Below are 17223 nucleotides of genomic sequence, written 5' to 3'. Positions count from 1 at the left end.
AAAAAGAAGGAAGGTTATTACTTATCTTAAATGTAAGAAATATGATATAGTGTTTCTTCAAGAAACACATCTCTCCCCGCAGGAAGCTGAAAAATTTGTGAAGATATGGGGTGGACATGTTTTTTTTAGTGCTGGCTCAAGTAAGAGCAAGGGAGTCATTATATTGATTAATAAACATCTACAATTCAAATGTCTCAAACAGACTAAAGATAAATTAGGGAGAGTCATTATTGTTTTAGCTGAAATTCAAGGGCATAGGTTGATTTTGGCTAATATTTACGCACCTAACGCTGATGATCAGGGCTTTTTTATAGATATTGAAGGGATGTTGCAAACCGCTGGCACCCCTCATGATATAATATTGGGAGGAGACTTTAATCTTTTGATGGACTCAGTCCTTGATCACAGTGAAGCAAAAGGATGTAAGCCCCCTAGAGCAACATTGACACTTCACAGGATGTGTAAAAATCTTGGTCTTACGGATATTTGGAGACTTTTGAACCCATCTGGTAGGGACTATACATTTGTTTCATCAGTCCATAAGATTTATTCTAGAATAGATTTTTTTTTTTTATATCCAAATCCCTAATTTCATCTGTTGTGTACTGCTCAATTGGAAACATTTTAGTCTCAGATCACGCCCTGGTGAGTTTAGAGGTGATGCCACATATAGAGAAAAAGAAATCATATAGTTGGCGCCTTAATGTGTCCCTTTTGCAAAATCCTGATTTCCAACAAATGTTAAAAACTGAAATCAATGTTTATATGGAGACCAACTGGTCCTCAGTATCCTCTGTGGGTGTGGCTTGGGAGGCACTTAAGGCGGTTCTTAGGGGTCAGATACAGAATGCCTCATTCATCAAAAAATCCAAAGAACAAGAACTCGTGGAGTTGGAAGGAAATATTAAAAGTGCAGAGGCAGAGCTGAAGCACTGTATGTCAGCTGATGGCCTCAGAGAATTGACCCGATTGAAATATATATATATAATACTATTTTGTTGCGGAAAGTGGAGTTTTGGTTACTCAGGGCAAGACAGTCATACTTTGAGTCAGGTGACAAAGCAGGGAAGCTTTTGGCTAGATATATAAAGCAGAGAGAGTCTCTTTCTATCATTCCCTCAGTGAAATCTGCTGGTGGTGAAATTTTTACCTCAGCCATTGATATTAATAATACCTTTAAAGAATTCTGTATTGATCTTTATAGTTCCACGTCTTCGTCTACTGATGAAGATATTAGAAACTTTGTGGAACCATTAGATCTTCCTAAACTGATGATTGAGCAAAAAAACTCTATTGATTCTGAGATAACCTTGGAGGAGCTTGACGAGGTAATTAAGTCCCTACCTACTGGCAAGGCTCCGGGGACAGATGGTTTTGCCGCAGAATTTTTTAGATCTTATGCTACAGAACTGGCTCCACTTTTGTTAGAAGTTTATACTAAATCATTAAAGAATGGAAAACTTCCTCCAACCATGACACAAGCCCGGATCAGTCTGATTCTTAAAAAGGACAAAGATCCAAGCGAGTGTAAAAGTTACCGTCCAATCTCCCTGATCCAACTAGATGTAAAAATATTGTCAAAAATTTTGGCTAACCGATTAAGTAAGGTTTTGACATCTCTTATACATATAGATCAGGTGGGATTTATTCGGGGCCGTAACTCTTCTGATAACATCAGGCGTCTCATCAATATCATGTGGTCAGTAGCGAATGATCAATCTCTGGTCGCTGCCATCTCACTTGACGCCGAAAATGCATTTGAAATGGTAGAATGGGATTATCTTTTTAAGATTTTGGAAATGTATGGGTTTGGGAGTACATTTATTGGTTGGATTAAGTTACTTTATAGACACCCTGTAGCAGCGGTACAAACAAATGGATTAATTTCAGATTATTTTACTCTGAATAGGGGCATTTGGCAGGGCTGCCCTCTTTCCCCATTATTGTTCTGTCTTGCCCGGGAACCATTAGCAGCCGTGATAAGAAAGGAGGATGATTTTCCAGGGGTGGTTCTGGGAGGTTTGCCGCATAAGCTTCTGCTTTACGCGGATTATATTTTATTATTTGTCTCTGAACCTACTAGATCTATGCCTTGCCTCCACAGAATTATTAATTCCTTTTCCAAGTTCTCAGGATACAAAGTTAATTGGTCTAAATCCGAAGCTTTGGCTCTGACAGCGTACTGTCCATTAACGGCTTTCCAGCCGGGCGCCTTCCAATGGCCCAAACAGGGCATTAAGTATTTGGGGATTTTATTCCCAGCAAATTTGTCTGATTTAGTTAGTGTTAATTTTGACCCTTTAATAAAAAGGTTTTCGAGCGATGTGGGCAGGTGGGCTTCATTACATTTATCGGTGATTGGGAAGGTTAATGTTATTAAAATGAATTGTATTCCAAAATTGAACTACCTGCTACAATCTCTCCCTGTAGATGTCCCCCTCTCTTATTTCAAGCAATCTGATAGCATAGCGAAATCCTTCATTTGGAATGGTAAACGTCCCAGATTGCATTTTAATAAGTTGCATAGGCCGATAGACAAAGGTGGGCTAGGCCTACCCAAGATTTTGTTTTATTACTATGCGTTCAGTCTCAGACATTTGGCTCATTGGTCACTTCCACCTGAGAGAGCCCCTCCCTGGTTTATTATTGAACGGGCAGTTCTTGCCCCTATTTCGCCATTACAAAGCATCTCTATCAATCTAATCGGAAAAGTTAAGTTACACCCCGTTATTTCGCATTTACACTCGATATGGACTAAAGTGTCCAGATTGTTTAAATTGGACACTTATTTAAATGTTGCCTCGAGCATATGGCAGAACCCAAAATTGTGTATTGGCAAGTCCCCTTTCTGCTGGCCTGAGTGGATTGTGAGGGGGGTTGCTACACTCTGTGACCTATATGAAAGTGGAGTGTTGAGATTGTTTGAAAACTTGGTCCAACATTTTGGGATCCCCAGACCTCAGTTTTATAGGTATTTACAAGGCACTCTGACCCCAGCTTAGCTGGGATATGTGAAAAAAAAGAATTTCACTGTATATGTGCAAATGTATAATGTGTGATAAATAAATATAATTATAATTATAATTATAATTATAATTATTATAAATTATAATTATAATTATTATAAAATATAATTATAAATTAATTATAAATTATAATTATAATTATTATAACTGCGCCACCTGCTTTTTACTATTTTTGAGAGTAGCACACACCCCCCTAAGGAGGCAGATGCTTTGGGAGAGGTGATTGTGGCTTTTGGAAAAGGTCATGAGGCATCAGTATACTACTCCCTGTTAATTCAGAGCATGGGGGACGGAGCCTTAACTTCTCACAAGAGAGTATGGGAGAAAGATTTCAACTTGGCATTGGAGGAAGGAGTGCGGGCTAAGATTCTTAAAAACGTTAAGTCTGCATCTAGAGATGCAAGGGTGCGTCTTATACAATTCAAAATTTTGCATAGATTTTATTCTAGATTTTATTTTTACCCTCTAAACTGTATAGGCTTGGTCTTAAAGACACACCCACCTGCTGGAGATGCCAATCGGAGGGAGACATGGCCCATGTTTTTTGGTGGTGTGTCGAGATCCAGAAATTCTGGTCGAAGGTTCAGAATATTGTGTGCGACGTGGTGGGCACTCAGGTTTTGCCCCAGACTTTGTGTTCTGGGCGATGGGGCATCATCGATGTGGGGGATGGCCATATAGAGAACTGAGTTCTGACCTGTGTGATTGCCAGGCAGGTTATTTTGAGGGGTTCTAGGTCAGCTGGTGCGCCCCCATATCCGGAGTGGTGCACGGAGGTGTGGAGGTTGGCAGCTTATGAGGAGGTGTCATTGGGAAGACGGGGTGGCTTGGATACGTTTATACGGAAATGGGGCAGGTATTTGGAGTTTTTGGAGGGCTCTCGGGTGGGGTGTGGAGAGAGTAGTGTAATATAGTTAGTATGATTATTATGTGTGTATGTATGTATGTATGTATGTATGTGTATATACAGTTGTGCTCAAAAGTTTGCATACCCCGGCAGAAATTGTGAAATTTTGTCTTTTATTTAAGGATAGTGATCATATGAAGCCATTTATTATCACATAGTTGTTTGGCTCCGTTTTAAATCATAATGATAACAGAAATCACCCAAATGGCCCTGATCAAAAGTTTACATACCCTTGAATGTTTGGCCTTGTTACAGACACACAAGGTGACACACACAGGTTTAAATGGCAATTAAAGGTTAATTTCCCACACCTGTGGATTTTAAAATTGCAATTAGTGTCTGTGTATAAATAGTCAATGAGTTTGTTAGCTCTCACGTGGATGCACTGAACAGGCTAGATACTGAGCCATGGAGAGCAGAAAAAAACTGTCAAAAGACCTGCTTACCATTATGATTTAAAAAGGAGCCAAACAACTATGTGATAATAAATGGCTTCATATGATCACTATCCTTAAATAAAAGACAGTATTTTTGCATGATATTTTTCATTGTTATTGTATGATTTAATTAAAAAATGTTAATTACAAAAAAAAAAAAAAAATTTATAAAATAAAGACACGTATTTTCGATATTTCAGAAATATGATAAAAAAAAATCGCTTATCCCATACTGAGATCGAACTGTAAGACTGTTGGGAATATTCACATATAATTTATACATTTAAAACATGATATTAGAGATTTAAAAAAAAATCAAACATTTTTTAGAAGAGAACGAAACACCACGGTTGTTTAATCCAATAAGCATTAAACAATAAGCATTGCAGATTGCGCAGCTGGAAAAATCCAACTGCGCCGCCTGACTGCTACAACTGCGCGCGCCTCGCTCTCGCGATACTTTTTTGGCAGAAGTCACCAAGACATCACAGCAAGTAGGACAGATTTCTAACTGGCATGCACCTGCCGCAGATCACCGGTGATCGGTTCTGCGCAGAACTTGCTCAAACGAGCCTATTGTGATCTGATCCACGAACAGCGCCACCACAGAGCTCAGCTGACGCGCACTCACTGCTTGTGTCTTGAAACCAAGTGAGCCGCCTAGTTAGACAGTATTTTTGCGCATTGCAGGACAGGACTACTTTGATACACTAAATGCTGTCTAGGAAGGTAGCTCAGAATGAGAATGAGCTTTATTGCCAAGTATGCTTACACATATAAGGAATTTGTCTTGGTGACAGGAGCTTCCAGTACACAACAATACAAAAACAGCAACAAGACTTTTAAAAAATAATAAAAAAAATAAAATAAAAAAAATAGATAAATATTGAAAAGAAAAAAGTATATATAGAATACACAATAGACATTATATATATATATATATATATATATATATATATATATATATATATATATATATATATATCACACACACACACACACACACACACACACACATACACTCAATAGGATTTGAGATGCACCCATTATTATTTATATTAGTAGCAGCCTAGTTTTTGTTCTTTGTTAATTCTATTTTTACTGCAAATACTTTTTAAACTTGTTTTCGTTTCATTAAATTGTATTTGGGAAAACGTATTTGTAGGTGTTTGTTGAAACTATAACTCATCTAGTATTATCTGGGGGTTTTTTGTATTTGGAAATCCCACCTCTTTTATTGATGCGTTCCAGAAATGTTCCAGATTTCACGGTCAATATTGATCGTTCTCAGAGATGGGACACTTCCATTTAAATGAATGGGAGAAATTGGAACGCCAAACAGTCAACGGGTGTAGATGGGAAGTCCCGCCTTAAAAGTAAAAGAGCCAATAACCTTTTAGATACTGACATCGCCTGTCAATCAACTCGAGAACGCGCATGCGTATTAGTTATACATGCAGTGATTTTTTTCTTTTTTTTCTTAAGCGTAATGTGAGGGAAAGAAGCACAATGTATGATACCAGTGTTGTTAGATTTTACTGCTGATTTCAAATATGTTATTTGATTGTAATCTTGACTAACCGTTTTGATAATTCGGTCTTTCACCATTCATGTAGAAAGGAGCTGCACTTGTATGCAGCTTGTTTACATAGGTAGCTGCCCGGGAGCGTCCAAAGATGGCCGCCGAGTAAACTGATTTGCAGACTCTGCCGTGCTTCTCTTTTTACCCCACTTTTTGCCCTGTTTGTTGTCTCTTTATGCAAGTTGGGATATAAATTCACAATACAAACGCGCACTCTAAACTTGTCTCATTACTTACACCAATTGTTAGTGAATTGAACTGCATAATCACTTTTCAGTTAGAATAGATGGTGGTACATGCTGTTGAGTGTTGGTATATAAATAAGACAAAGTTAAAGCTCAAAGGACTATAGGTTTTTATGGCCAACTGTCCCATGAAATAAGCAACACACTGGAATGGTTTAACAAATGTTTAAATTTACACTTGCAACATCCAAAGAATGACAGACAGATACATTTACATCTGGCATTGACATGAGTGCAACGCAGACTATTTTTAGTTTACACAAATGCAACGCTTTTTTCTGTTACACACTACTGTATATTAACGTCATATTAGATAGATATTTTCCCTTCTCACACATTTCTTCATGGTGTTACAATTAACTTTTGTTTTATCTTTTTTTTATTTATTTATTACACCATGCTATACTTCTACCATGTATGAGCAACAAAAACATAAAGGAACATTTTATTCAAAAATGTATATTCTCTCATCATTTCTCTCACGCACTCTCATGCCATCTCAGATGTGTATGACTTTCTTTCTTCTGCAGAACACAAATGAAGATTTTTAGAAGAATATCTCAGCTCTGTTGGTCCATACAATGCAAGTGAATGTTGGCCAGAACTTTGAAGTTCAAAAAAGCATATGAGGCAGCATAAAAGTAATCCATACGACTCCAGTGGTTTAATCCATGTCTTCTGAAGACATATGATAGTTATGGGTGAGAAACGGATAAATATTTTAGTCCTTTTTTACTATAAATTCTCCTCCTTGCCCTGTAGGTTGCGATATGCACAAAGAATGTGAATCTCCAAAAACAGAAGAAGAAGAATGTGAAAGTGAAAGTGGAGATTTATAGTAAAAAAAAAAAAGGACTTAAATATTGATCTGTTTCTCACCCACACCTATTATATCATTTCAGAAGACATGGATTAAACCACTTGAGTCATATTGATTACTTTTATGCTGCCTTTAGGTGCTTTTTGGACCTTCAAATTTCTAGCCACCATTCACTTGCACTGAATGGACCTACAGAGCTGAGATGTTCTTCTATCTTTGTTTGTGTTCAGCAGAAGAAAGAAAGTCATACTCATCTGGGATGGCATGAGGGTGAGTACATGATGAGAGAATTAAAATTTTTGGGTGAATTATCCTGTACATCCTGTACCATAAACTGGAGTTGGTTAAAGTACAGCCTGAAGTAGTTTTAAGATCAAACATGCAATTTTAAAGCTTATATACAGTTACATGCATGCTGTTTCATCACTCAGTTTTGACAAAACTAAATTCAGCATGAGTGCTGAACACTTTATCGTAGTGACTAAAATGGGGTGCAAAGTTGGTATTTGGTTTCTGTTGGTGGACATCATGCTTGCTTGGACCTCCGTAAACACCAAATGGGATCAGACGAGACATGGACCAGGGGAAATCATATCCAGAATGGTCCTCCACTGATACATACACATGGACCTCCATGAACATCCAGGTGGTGAGCAGATGACTCCTCAGTAGAACCGGGTTGAGTGTGGTCCAGAAACCCACTGTGACCATCTCCCTTCCCCCAAGGCACTGTGTGACCAGAGCAAAGGGGGCAGAGTAATTGTGGTGAATGGCATGGAAAGTGACATACAGCCAGCGGATCCTGTGATGCAAAAATTGCCAAATTAAGTACTGAAAGTCGAAGAGGAGCAGATTTCCAACCACTCCACCTGCAAGTTCTAGTAATGTAGGTGCTCGTTCAGGCAGGGGAATGGGAGGTCTCCACATCCACTGAGCTACTGCAGCTGGGATCACTAGAAGGATATGATTATAGAGGATAACTCCACTGCAGTGAAGGAGTATTGCAGTTGTGGGCATCTTGCCAGGCTGGATCTTGTACTGGTATATAGCTGGCCACCTCTCACCCAAGATGTTGCAGACTAGGTAGGGTAGGCAAAGAACAGAGTATGATGCCACTGTCAGAATCACAGGAAAGAGAGGCGATCAAAGAGTTTCAGAGTGGTTGAGCCGCAGATAGTCCCAAACAGGCTGCAAAATGGAGTCTCTTTTCTGGTAGCTCTCCCAAACTATTTCAAACACCTGTATTAGGGTCATTTTTAAAAATATTAGTCAACTAATTTTCTTTCATAGCAGCAAATGAAACACTAATAGAATGCTTAGTGTTTCTAAACTCTCTAAATGATCCCGTCTTGGATGTAACATGGCTCAGGTGCCTTGTCTCTAATGACGTTGTATTGAAATATTTATACCCCCATCCCTTTGGTAAATTATATATTATTTGGTTGTCTGAGGTGTTTTGAAAACTGTGTATTAGGTTGTGATAAAACATTGTCTACATTATTCTACTTTCTATGCATTAAACATGTGTTTAAAGGTGCACTTAGTATTTTTCTTTAAATTTTTTATATGTCATCTTGGACTTATACTGACTCCTATGGGCATGGATGCAGCATCATTTAAACACAATAGTTTTTAGTTTAGTAAGCCATGATTCATTTATTCCATCAATGAAAGTGTCCAATAACAGGGCGGTTACTGAGAGTAAGCGAGTACTACTCGGCAGGTCATGTGATTCTAACATGGCAGCCCCCATGAGGGGACCTTCTCCATGTAGAATAAAACAGCTTTTACAAGGTTACTGATTCACCTGGAGTCTTCATCTCATGACAAGAATGCATCACTCGTTCCTCGAAACTCTGAGGTAGCAGTGCGGCCAAGTTTTGCAATGTCTCGTTCCCTTCATCTCAGGTAACCGAGGTTACGTGAGTAACCGGAGACATTTCCTATTGATTCAGTTCACTCGACATTGCATTTGAACGCTATGGGGAACGGAGTCCCATCACACTGCAATACGAAGCATCATATTCTAGATGTACCAGGGTAGAAACACTTACAAGAATGTGTATATGAGGTCACTGCCTTTCGGGCGGTGACTTATATGTCTTCAAGTGTGTATGAAAATGAATAACCCCACATGGTGAAACCCAGATGGAAAGTTAATCTGAATCTGATGATCTATATGAGTCATATTATTCACACAGAATAATTAACCACTTCATAACCAGAGTTAGGGAGGGAGGTTTTATTCTATTGGAAGTGCTTGTGACTTCTAGTGGGCGTAAATTGGATAGCGGCCTACCCAGGCGGCTGTATTCAAATTATAACAGGTAGCCTGCCCGAAGAAGGAGCTTGAGCTCAACCACTGGGTGAAGGAATAGTAGCTCTCTAGACAGAGAGGCCTTGCGAAGTGATGGATTCCACATCTGGGTTATAAAACCTCGCAAATTTGTTCTGCAAAGACCATCTTGCTGCAAGGCATATATCCTGTAGGGATATACCATTTGTCAATGCCCATGAGGAAGCCATGCCTCTAGTTGAATGCACCTTTACACCAATAGGGCATCTAATGTTCTGTGACTCATAAGCGAGGGCGATCGCATCAACGATCCAGTGAGAGAGCCTTTGTTTGGAGACGGACATGCCTTTTGTGCGTCCTCCATAACAAACGAAGGGCTGATCTGACAGTCTAAACTGGTGAGTGCGTGGCACATACGTGTGCAATGCCCGCACAGGGCATAATAAATGCGCTAACTGCTCCTCATCCGAATTAGACTGTAGAGAAGAAAAAGCTTTTAGGTGCACTATCTGAGCCCTGAAGGGTATGGAAAGCACCTTAGGCACATAGCCTTTTTTGGGTTTGATGGTGGCTTTTGAAAGCCTTGGACTGAATTCCAGATATGAACTGTCAACTTACAGCGCCTGTATATCACCAACCTGTTTTACTGAGGCCAGAGCCAACAGCAGTGCAGTCTTTAAAGAGCGCACATGCAACTCAACGGATTCTAATGGTTCGAACAGGGGGTTCGTGAGCGCCCTCAGCACCAGATTTAAGTCCCATGTTGGAACCGTAGCAGGGCGAGGGGGGTTCAAGCGCCTCACTCCCCTAAGGAACTTTATGATCAGATCATGTCTGCCTATAGAGGAACCAGCCTCTGGGGCATAAAACGCCGATATGGTCGCATCATAGACCTTAAGCACTGACGGAGTAAGACCTGCGTCCAACCGCTCTTGAAGGAATGTAAGGAACTCCGATATGGAGCAAATCACTAGGTCTTTGTTGCGTGAAGAGCACCAATCCACAAACGCAAGGCATTTTAGTGTATAGAGGCGTCTCATAGATGGCGCTCTAGCTTGCAAAATGGTGTTCCTTATAGACTGAGCCAGTTCCAGCTCGTGCGCTGTGCTCCATTCAGGGGCCATACATGTAGGTTCCACAGCTCCAGCTGGGGATGTCAAATCCTGCCCTGCGCTTGAGAGAGTAGATCCCTCCTCAGCGGTATGTCCCATGGAGGGCCGCATAATATCTCCATCATTTCCGGAAACAATGGCTGGTTGGGCCATTTTGGTGCAACCAACAGAACCGTTTCCTTGTCCTCTCGGACTTTGCTGATGACAGAGTGGAACAGAAATACCAGGGGAAATGCATATTTGAGTTTCGTCGGCCACTTGTGGGCCAAGGCATCCACACCCAGTGGGGCTTGGGACATGGAGTACCAAAGAGGGCAGTGGGCTGTTTCTATGGAGGCAAATAGGTCAACTTCCACTTTGCCAAACATTTCCCAAATTCTCAGAACCATCTGAGGATGAAGTCTCCATTCCCCTGCCATCGGTCCCTGGCACGACAGCATGTGCGCTCCACAGTTCAGACGGCCCAGAACATATGTCACGCGCAGGGAGAGGAGATGGCGCATGCTCCACACGAGGAGGCGTTGCACTAGGCTCATTACTGGTAGCGATTGAGTGCTGCCCTAGCAATTTATGTACGCTACCACTGACAAATTGTCTGACTGAATCAGAACATGATGATTCACTATGATGGGATGGAAAGCTTTCACCACTAAGAAGACGGCTAGCATTTCCAGGTAGTTAATGTGCCATGCCTGTTTCGCACATGTCCAAGTGCCGAAAGCCGGGCGTCCATCACACAGTGTGCCCCAACCCATGTTAGATGCATCCATGGTCACCACTTTTCATCTAAAAACCTGACCCAGCATCACACCCTGCTGATAAAGGTTCGGAGCTGTCCATGGTGCTAGAGCAGCCAGGCAGCGGTGAGTCATGGTCACGTGCCCGCGACGCCAGACGTGACTCAGTACATGGTTTTGAGCCAGCATTGGAGAGGTCTCATGTGTAAAAGACCTAACGTATGATGGCGGATACTGCCGCCATAAAACCCAGCATTTTCTGAAAAGACTTCAGTGGAAACACTTTCCCCAGTTTGAACTGAGAATGGTTTGGACGTGCTCACTCGAGTCAAGTTGAACCCCCAAAAAGGAGATTTGTTGGCTGGGAGAAAGTGTGCTTTTTGCCCACTTGAGACCCAGGCTGTTCAAATGGTGAAGAATCAAGTCCCTGTGCTCACACAGCAGAGCCTCTGATCGGTCCAGTAATAGCCAGTTGTTGAGATAATTCAGAATGCGCATGCCGTTTATCTTCAAAGGGGCGAGCGCCGCATAGATACATTTCGTGAACGTACGCAGGGCCAGAGACAATCCGAAGGGAAGGACTTTGAATTGATATATCATCCCTTCGAATGCAAATCTCAAGAACAGCCTGTGATGCGGTACAATTCGGATATGAAAGTATGCGTCCTTTAGATGTATTGATGCAAACCAGTCCTGTGGGCAGATGTGCGATAAGATCCGTTTCTGAGTTAACATTTGAATGGGCATTTTGCAAGCATGCTGTTCAAGTGTCTCAGATCTAAAATCGTCCGAAGCCCGCCGCCTTTCTTCGGAAAGAAAATGCAGCAGATGTAAAACCCTTTGCGGGCATGGCAGCTCGGAACAATCTCTATCACATATTTTGCGAGATTGTGAATTTCTGCACGTAATACAGGGACATCCCATGACGGAACCATCAAGGAAAAAACGCTGTTGAAGCGAGGCGGTCTGCGTGCGAATTGGATCGAATACCCATGTTCGATAACTTTTAACACCCAATCTGACATGCCCGTGAGCGCCTGCCACACATTCACATAACGGGATAGCGGGCGCTTTATATTTGACACTAATTGTGATAGTGCGCCACTCACCATTGGGAAGCGGTTGTGCACAGCGTGTGAAATGGGGAAGCAAGGCAAATTCTCAAGAATGGCCTGAGCCAAGGTATGGTTTATGAGCATGCAAACCTAAGAGAGAGAAATGTTTGTATGTGATCATTATGAACAGAACCCAAAGAGGGCTCAATTAAAACGTCACAGATGCAGATAGGTCAGAGGCCATGGTATTTCTGCGTTTTTATGAGAAAATAACAGCTGTGACATTCTCTCTGTGCACAGTACAGGGAATGACCCCTGTTGCGTCTCTCACAACGAGATTTACTACCTTGGAGTGCAGAATGGGCATGTCCTGCACTGTAACGTGGAGGATAGAACACTGTTGAAGCGAGCCGGAATGTACAACCGCACAGTACCGTTTTTTTTTTTTTTTTAACACACTGAGAAATGCTTGGTAATGCACCACGCGATCGTGTAATGCGTAGGTGGGCACCGAGTTTCACGCGTGTGTTGAGGGGAGCTGCGATTTATAAGATGGGAGCATTTTGTGTGGAGTGTGGGTTGATTTTTCTCCGAGATGCCTGGACGCATGCCACATGATTGCAAAACACGTGAGTGGGTACGGATAATGAGCACAGATATCTGCCGCTTAAAAGATGGCAGCTTCTCACTCAGAGTGCATCATGCATCCATGCACAACGCTAATAGTGTAAAGGCTCGAGCGAGCTAACAATAGACACCAACCACCCACAGTTATCATGGTAAGTGAGTTTGGATGGAGAGGAAGAAATAGCTTTTTCAGCATCAGCACGCGTCAAGCAGCCGCTACGAGGTACGCGTGCTATTCAAGCAATGCAAGGAAGCATTGCAATAAAAACTGACTCATTCCCGGCAAGAATAGCGGGGAAGGGCGAGTCGAAACATAATAGAAAAAGGCAGGAGCTCTAGATTTCTATAAACATTATACTTCCATAGGGATTCTTCCCCCTGGGGACTGACAGCGCTATTTGCGTCACAGTACAAAGATGCTCAAATATGCCTGAGGACGGTAGCCCCTCCAATCTGGGTGCGTGGAGTAGGGTGCACGCCAGGTCTCAGTAAGCTCCATGTGAACCTCAGGGAAGAACGACACTGCTTTCTGAACCACGATCATTTGACGGCGGACGGTGTGCAGGAATCATTCATTCAGATGAGAATTTTACGGCTGGACAGGAGGTGACCACTCAAGGCTGAGCTCCTCAACCACCCACCAATGACACAGAATAACTCGTATCAATGGCCAGTGCGTGCTCCTCACCTTCGCTGGGGGGAGGGGCTGCAACATCCTCCATGGACCATCCTCCGATGCATGGCATCATTATCATCATCAGACCCACCGAATATGACAACACCATGCTCATTCATAGAGGACCAGAGGTCGTAAAGTGTGTAATGCACTGGCGAAGATGCTGCATGGGAAGATTGAGGGGCTTGTAGGTCTTGTGAGATCCTCCTCGAATTCTTCCATCTCTACCTCGCGGCCGTGCTTTGTCATGTGGTCCCTCGAGACTTAACACAGAGGAAGTGGTCGGGAGGGCACAGGAGGCAGAATCATCCCTCAGAACAAGGGCGACCCTAGAGCGGAGCATCTTGAGACTCATGTCCTCTTAATGAGGGCAGTCTGTCCCCATGAGCGCTGCTTCAGCATGGGTGCGGCCCAGGCAGCGAACGCAGCTCTCATGTTGGTCTGACATCTTTAAAAAGACACGTACACACAAGCGGCTCTTTTATGTGTGTTTTACGTCACTTGGATAGAATTGTATTGTATATATTGAAAGGATACAACTCCTGCCTGGATGCTGCGGGAAGCAGGTAGATGTCTTGCTGAGTGAAGAACCCAATTCGGCAACAAAACTTCTTTGCCGGAACACTAGAGGTGGCGGGTGAATCTTCGCTGCAGGCGCTGGACTCAGGCGAAGAACGTCTTGATGCGTCTGCAGGGAATCCCGTCCGCTGAAGGGTGTCCGTCGATGGCGAAAAGCGGGCTGATCAAGATGAAATGATCCGTCATAATCAAGATGAGACGATGTCAGTCTTGAAGGAAGAAATTCTGAAAAAATGATGTTTGAGCGCCCACTTATATAGGGCAAATGCACACCTAAAGGGGTGGAACTCAAACATCATTGCCAATCACAAGATTGGCATTATGATACAAAGGATTTAGCTAGGTCGTGGAAAAGGGATTTTCCAAGGGATGGGTGATACCACTTCTTTTCTTTTCGATCCGATACCAATAATTTCAAATCCAATATCGTCGATACCTATCCCAATACCGATACTTCTATTAAATGTATTTTTTCATAACTAAAGTCATAATTCAAGTCATTTTTTTTGTTAGCCTAAACAGAAAATTATTAGACTTCTGTTTTGTTTACCCTTACAAAAATTAACCATGCTTCACTACAGTAACTATAGTTTAACCATGGTATTTAGTTAAACCATAGTTACCACACAATTAACCATGGCAACTACTACAGTATTATTGTAGTAAAACCATGGTTTCAGGACAAAACAAAAAAACAAACATGGTTACTACAACATTACTTTAGTAAAACCAAGGTTAACTATTTCAGCCCATCTGGCACCAACAATTATGCCACAGTCCAAATCACAGAGATCACATTTTTTCCCCATTCTGATGGTTGATGTGAACATTAACTGAAGCTCCTGACCCGTATCTGCTTGATTTTATGCACTGCACTGCTGCCACACGGTTGGCTGATTAGATAATCGCATGGATGATTGTTGGTGCCAGATGGGCTGGTTTGAGTATTTCTGTAACTGTTGATCTCCTGGGATTTTCACACACAACAGTCTCTAGAATTTACTCCGAATGGTGCCAAAAACAAAAACATCCAGTGAGTGGCAGTTCTGCAAACGGAAATGCCTTGTTGATGAGAGAGGTCAACAGAGAATGGCCAGACTGGTTTGAACTGACAAAGTCTATAGTAACTCAGATAACCGCTCTGTACAATTGTAGTGAGAAGAATAGCAGAATGCTATTCTGAGATGCAGGTTGCCGCTGTTTTGGCGGCACCAGGGGGACCTACACAATATTAGGCAGGTGGTTTTAATGTTGTAGCTGATCGGCGTATGTATGTATATGTGTATATATATATATAAAATTCACTCAACGGTGCTGCGGCATTGTGTTAGCGGATTGAAAGTTCCGGGTCACAAGACAACTCATTTCAGATGGGCATACGCAAAATCCTAAGAAAGATAGGTGGGCATATGGCGTGTGCCTGCGTATGCCCTAGACTACACAACCAGAAGCTGTTTCTCTGAGTTTCTATCATTACCTCTACAAGGCACTGATCCCTCTTGTTTGAACGAGCCTTGTGACGATGCAAGCGCTTGTCTGCTTGTGTCTTTCAGCATGTATGTTAAGATGAGTGGAAGAAGAAATAGTTCCCATACTGCTCATGTATTTGCTAAAATGGCCTAATCCTTTTTATTTCACTTTGAAGTTTAAGATTATTGTTCATGTTCATGATAACCAAATAATAATATCCCTAGTTAATTTTTTTTATTTTTTTGTTAGAATCGATATTTTTGATACAACATCAGTATTGATATTTTAGGATTAGAAATTCAAACATCTGTCTGTCTATCTTAATTCCTCTTCATCTGCAATAAAGACAGCAAACTCGCGTGATCTACCACGACTGGTTTAGGTTCAGCACACGACAAGAAGTGCAAGTGTCTGGCTTGACAGCTCTGTTTTAAACTCCTCCCCCGACTGCAACCGGCAAATCTCGCCGATCGGTAAATCGAGATGCAGTTCAAGTCGACCACACCTATAAGTATTTATGAATAAGGCGCTACCTGATTTTTTATGATTAAGTTTAGGTGTAGGGCTAAATTTGGGTTATAGTTTCTCCAACCAATCATATAGCGCTTTCCTCATGAATATTACTGAATCGTCCAATCGGGTATCACTTTCCTCGTGAATATTAATACTTCTCGAAATTCGCAGTCAGACACAGTGGGTCTAAATAATATATCTCCTTTTTAAATTGTTCACATTTTATTTTAAATTGAATGGGTTTGAAAGTTTCTCAGCCAAATTTTCATGAGTAAATTAATATCTGGTCTGCTACGGAAGCGCCACGTAGACAGCTTGCCACATGTTACCTGTTATTTTTCTCCGCGCTGGTGAGGCTTGACCAATAACAGTCGTTCATGATAACAACTATGGATTTTTTTTTTTTTTTAAGAACGTTTACTGCATCGAATTTTAATTTGTATGTCAGTCACAAATCCTTAGAAATGACTAGATTTAAATGATTAGACTTTTTAATATGCAAAAATATGAAGACAAAAAAGTCCTGATATTTAAATGCCGGTTGAAGGGGGATTCCGCTTTCTGAGCCAGCACAGCGCCCTCTAGAAGAGAATAACTTTTTTTTTCGAGTGTATCTTCGAAACGGATGTTTATGTTAGTATCACGTGTGAGCGCAGTGACAGGCGTGTTATTGGCACAGGTACACAGCGATAACAATAGGCTTTTTTCACACTCCGGGTTTTGGAACGCAGAAGTAAACGTTTGCAGGGTAAACTTCGACAGCGGTGAATGGGAGTTCACAGCAAATATTATTTTCACTTACCCATTTGCTCCAAGACCAAAAGAAAAAATCCACTCGCACGTTTGAATGACTTTCCAGAAGAGGAAAAAATAGAGAGTGGTGGATTAAGACATAAAAATGGGAGAAGATGCCAAATTTACTGTCACTCTCTCAGCAGCTGTAATAGAAACCCCCTCGCAGCTGTGGTAATTAGTTTAAAACACAAAGCATAATGTTATAAACTTACACTCAATATTAAAAAAAAAAAAAAATTATATAAAAACGTTTGCTAGATTTACGGTGCTAAATAAGGCGGAAACGCGTCATCACAGTCTGTGAAAAAGGTCTGTTGAAGCATTGGGCAGTTTACTCTAAAAGCAA

At 41.5% G+C, this 17223-nt stretch overlaps 1 protein-coding gene across 1 annotated transcript; it reads right to left on the bottom strand.

The window, feature by feature from the left end:
• Positions 1-7373: 7373 nt before the first annotated feature.
• ch25hl1.2 (cholesterol 25-hydroxylase like 1, tandem duplicate 2) lies at positions 7374-8271 on the bottom strand. Its single transcript, XM_051656392.1, is given in 1 exon segment — positions 7374-8271. A coding segment is annotated over 1 exon segment (831 nt). The 3' UTR covers positions 7374-7440.
• Positions 8272-17223: the final 8952 nt, after the last annotated feature.

Source organism: Myxocyprinus asiaticus, chromosome 26 (assembly GCF_019703515.2).
Source record: "Myxocyprinus asiaticus isolate MX2 ecotype Aquarium Trade chromosome 26, UBuf_Myxa_2, whole genome shotgun sequence".
NCBI lineage: Eukaryota > Metazoa > Chordata > Actinopteri > Cypriniformes > Catostomidae > Myxocyprinus > Myxocyprinus asiaticus.
This window is presented reverse-complemented; position numbering and strand designations above follow the sequence as displayed.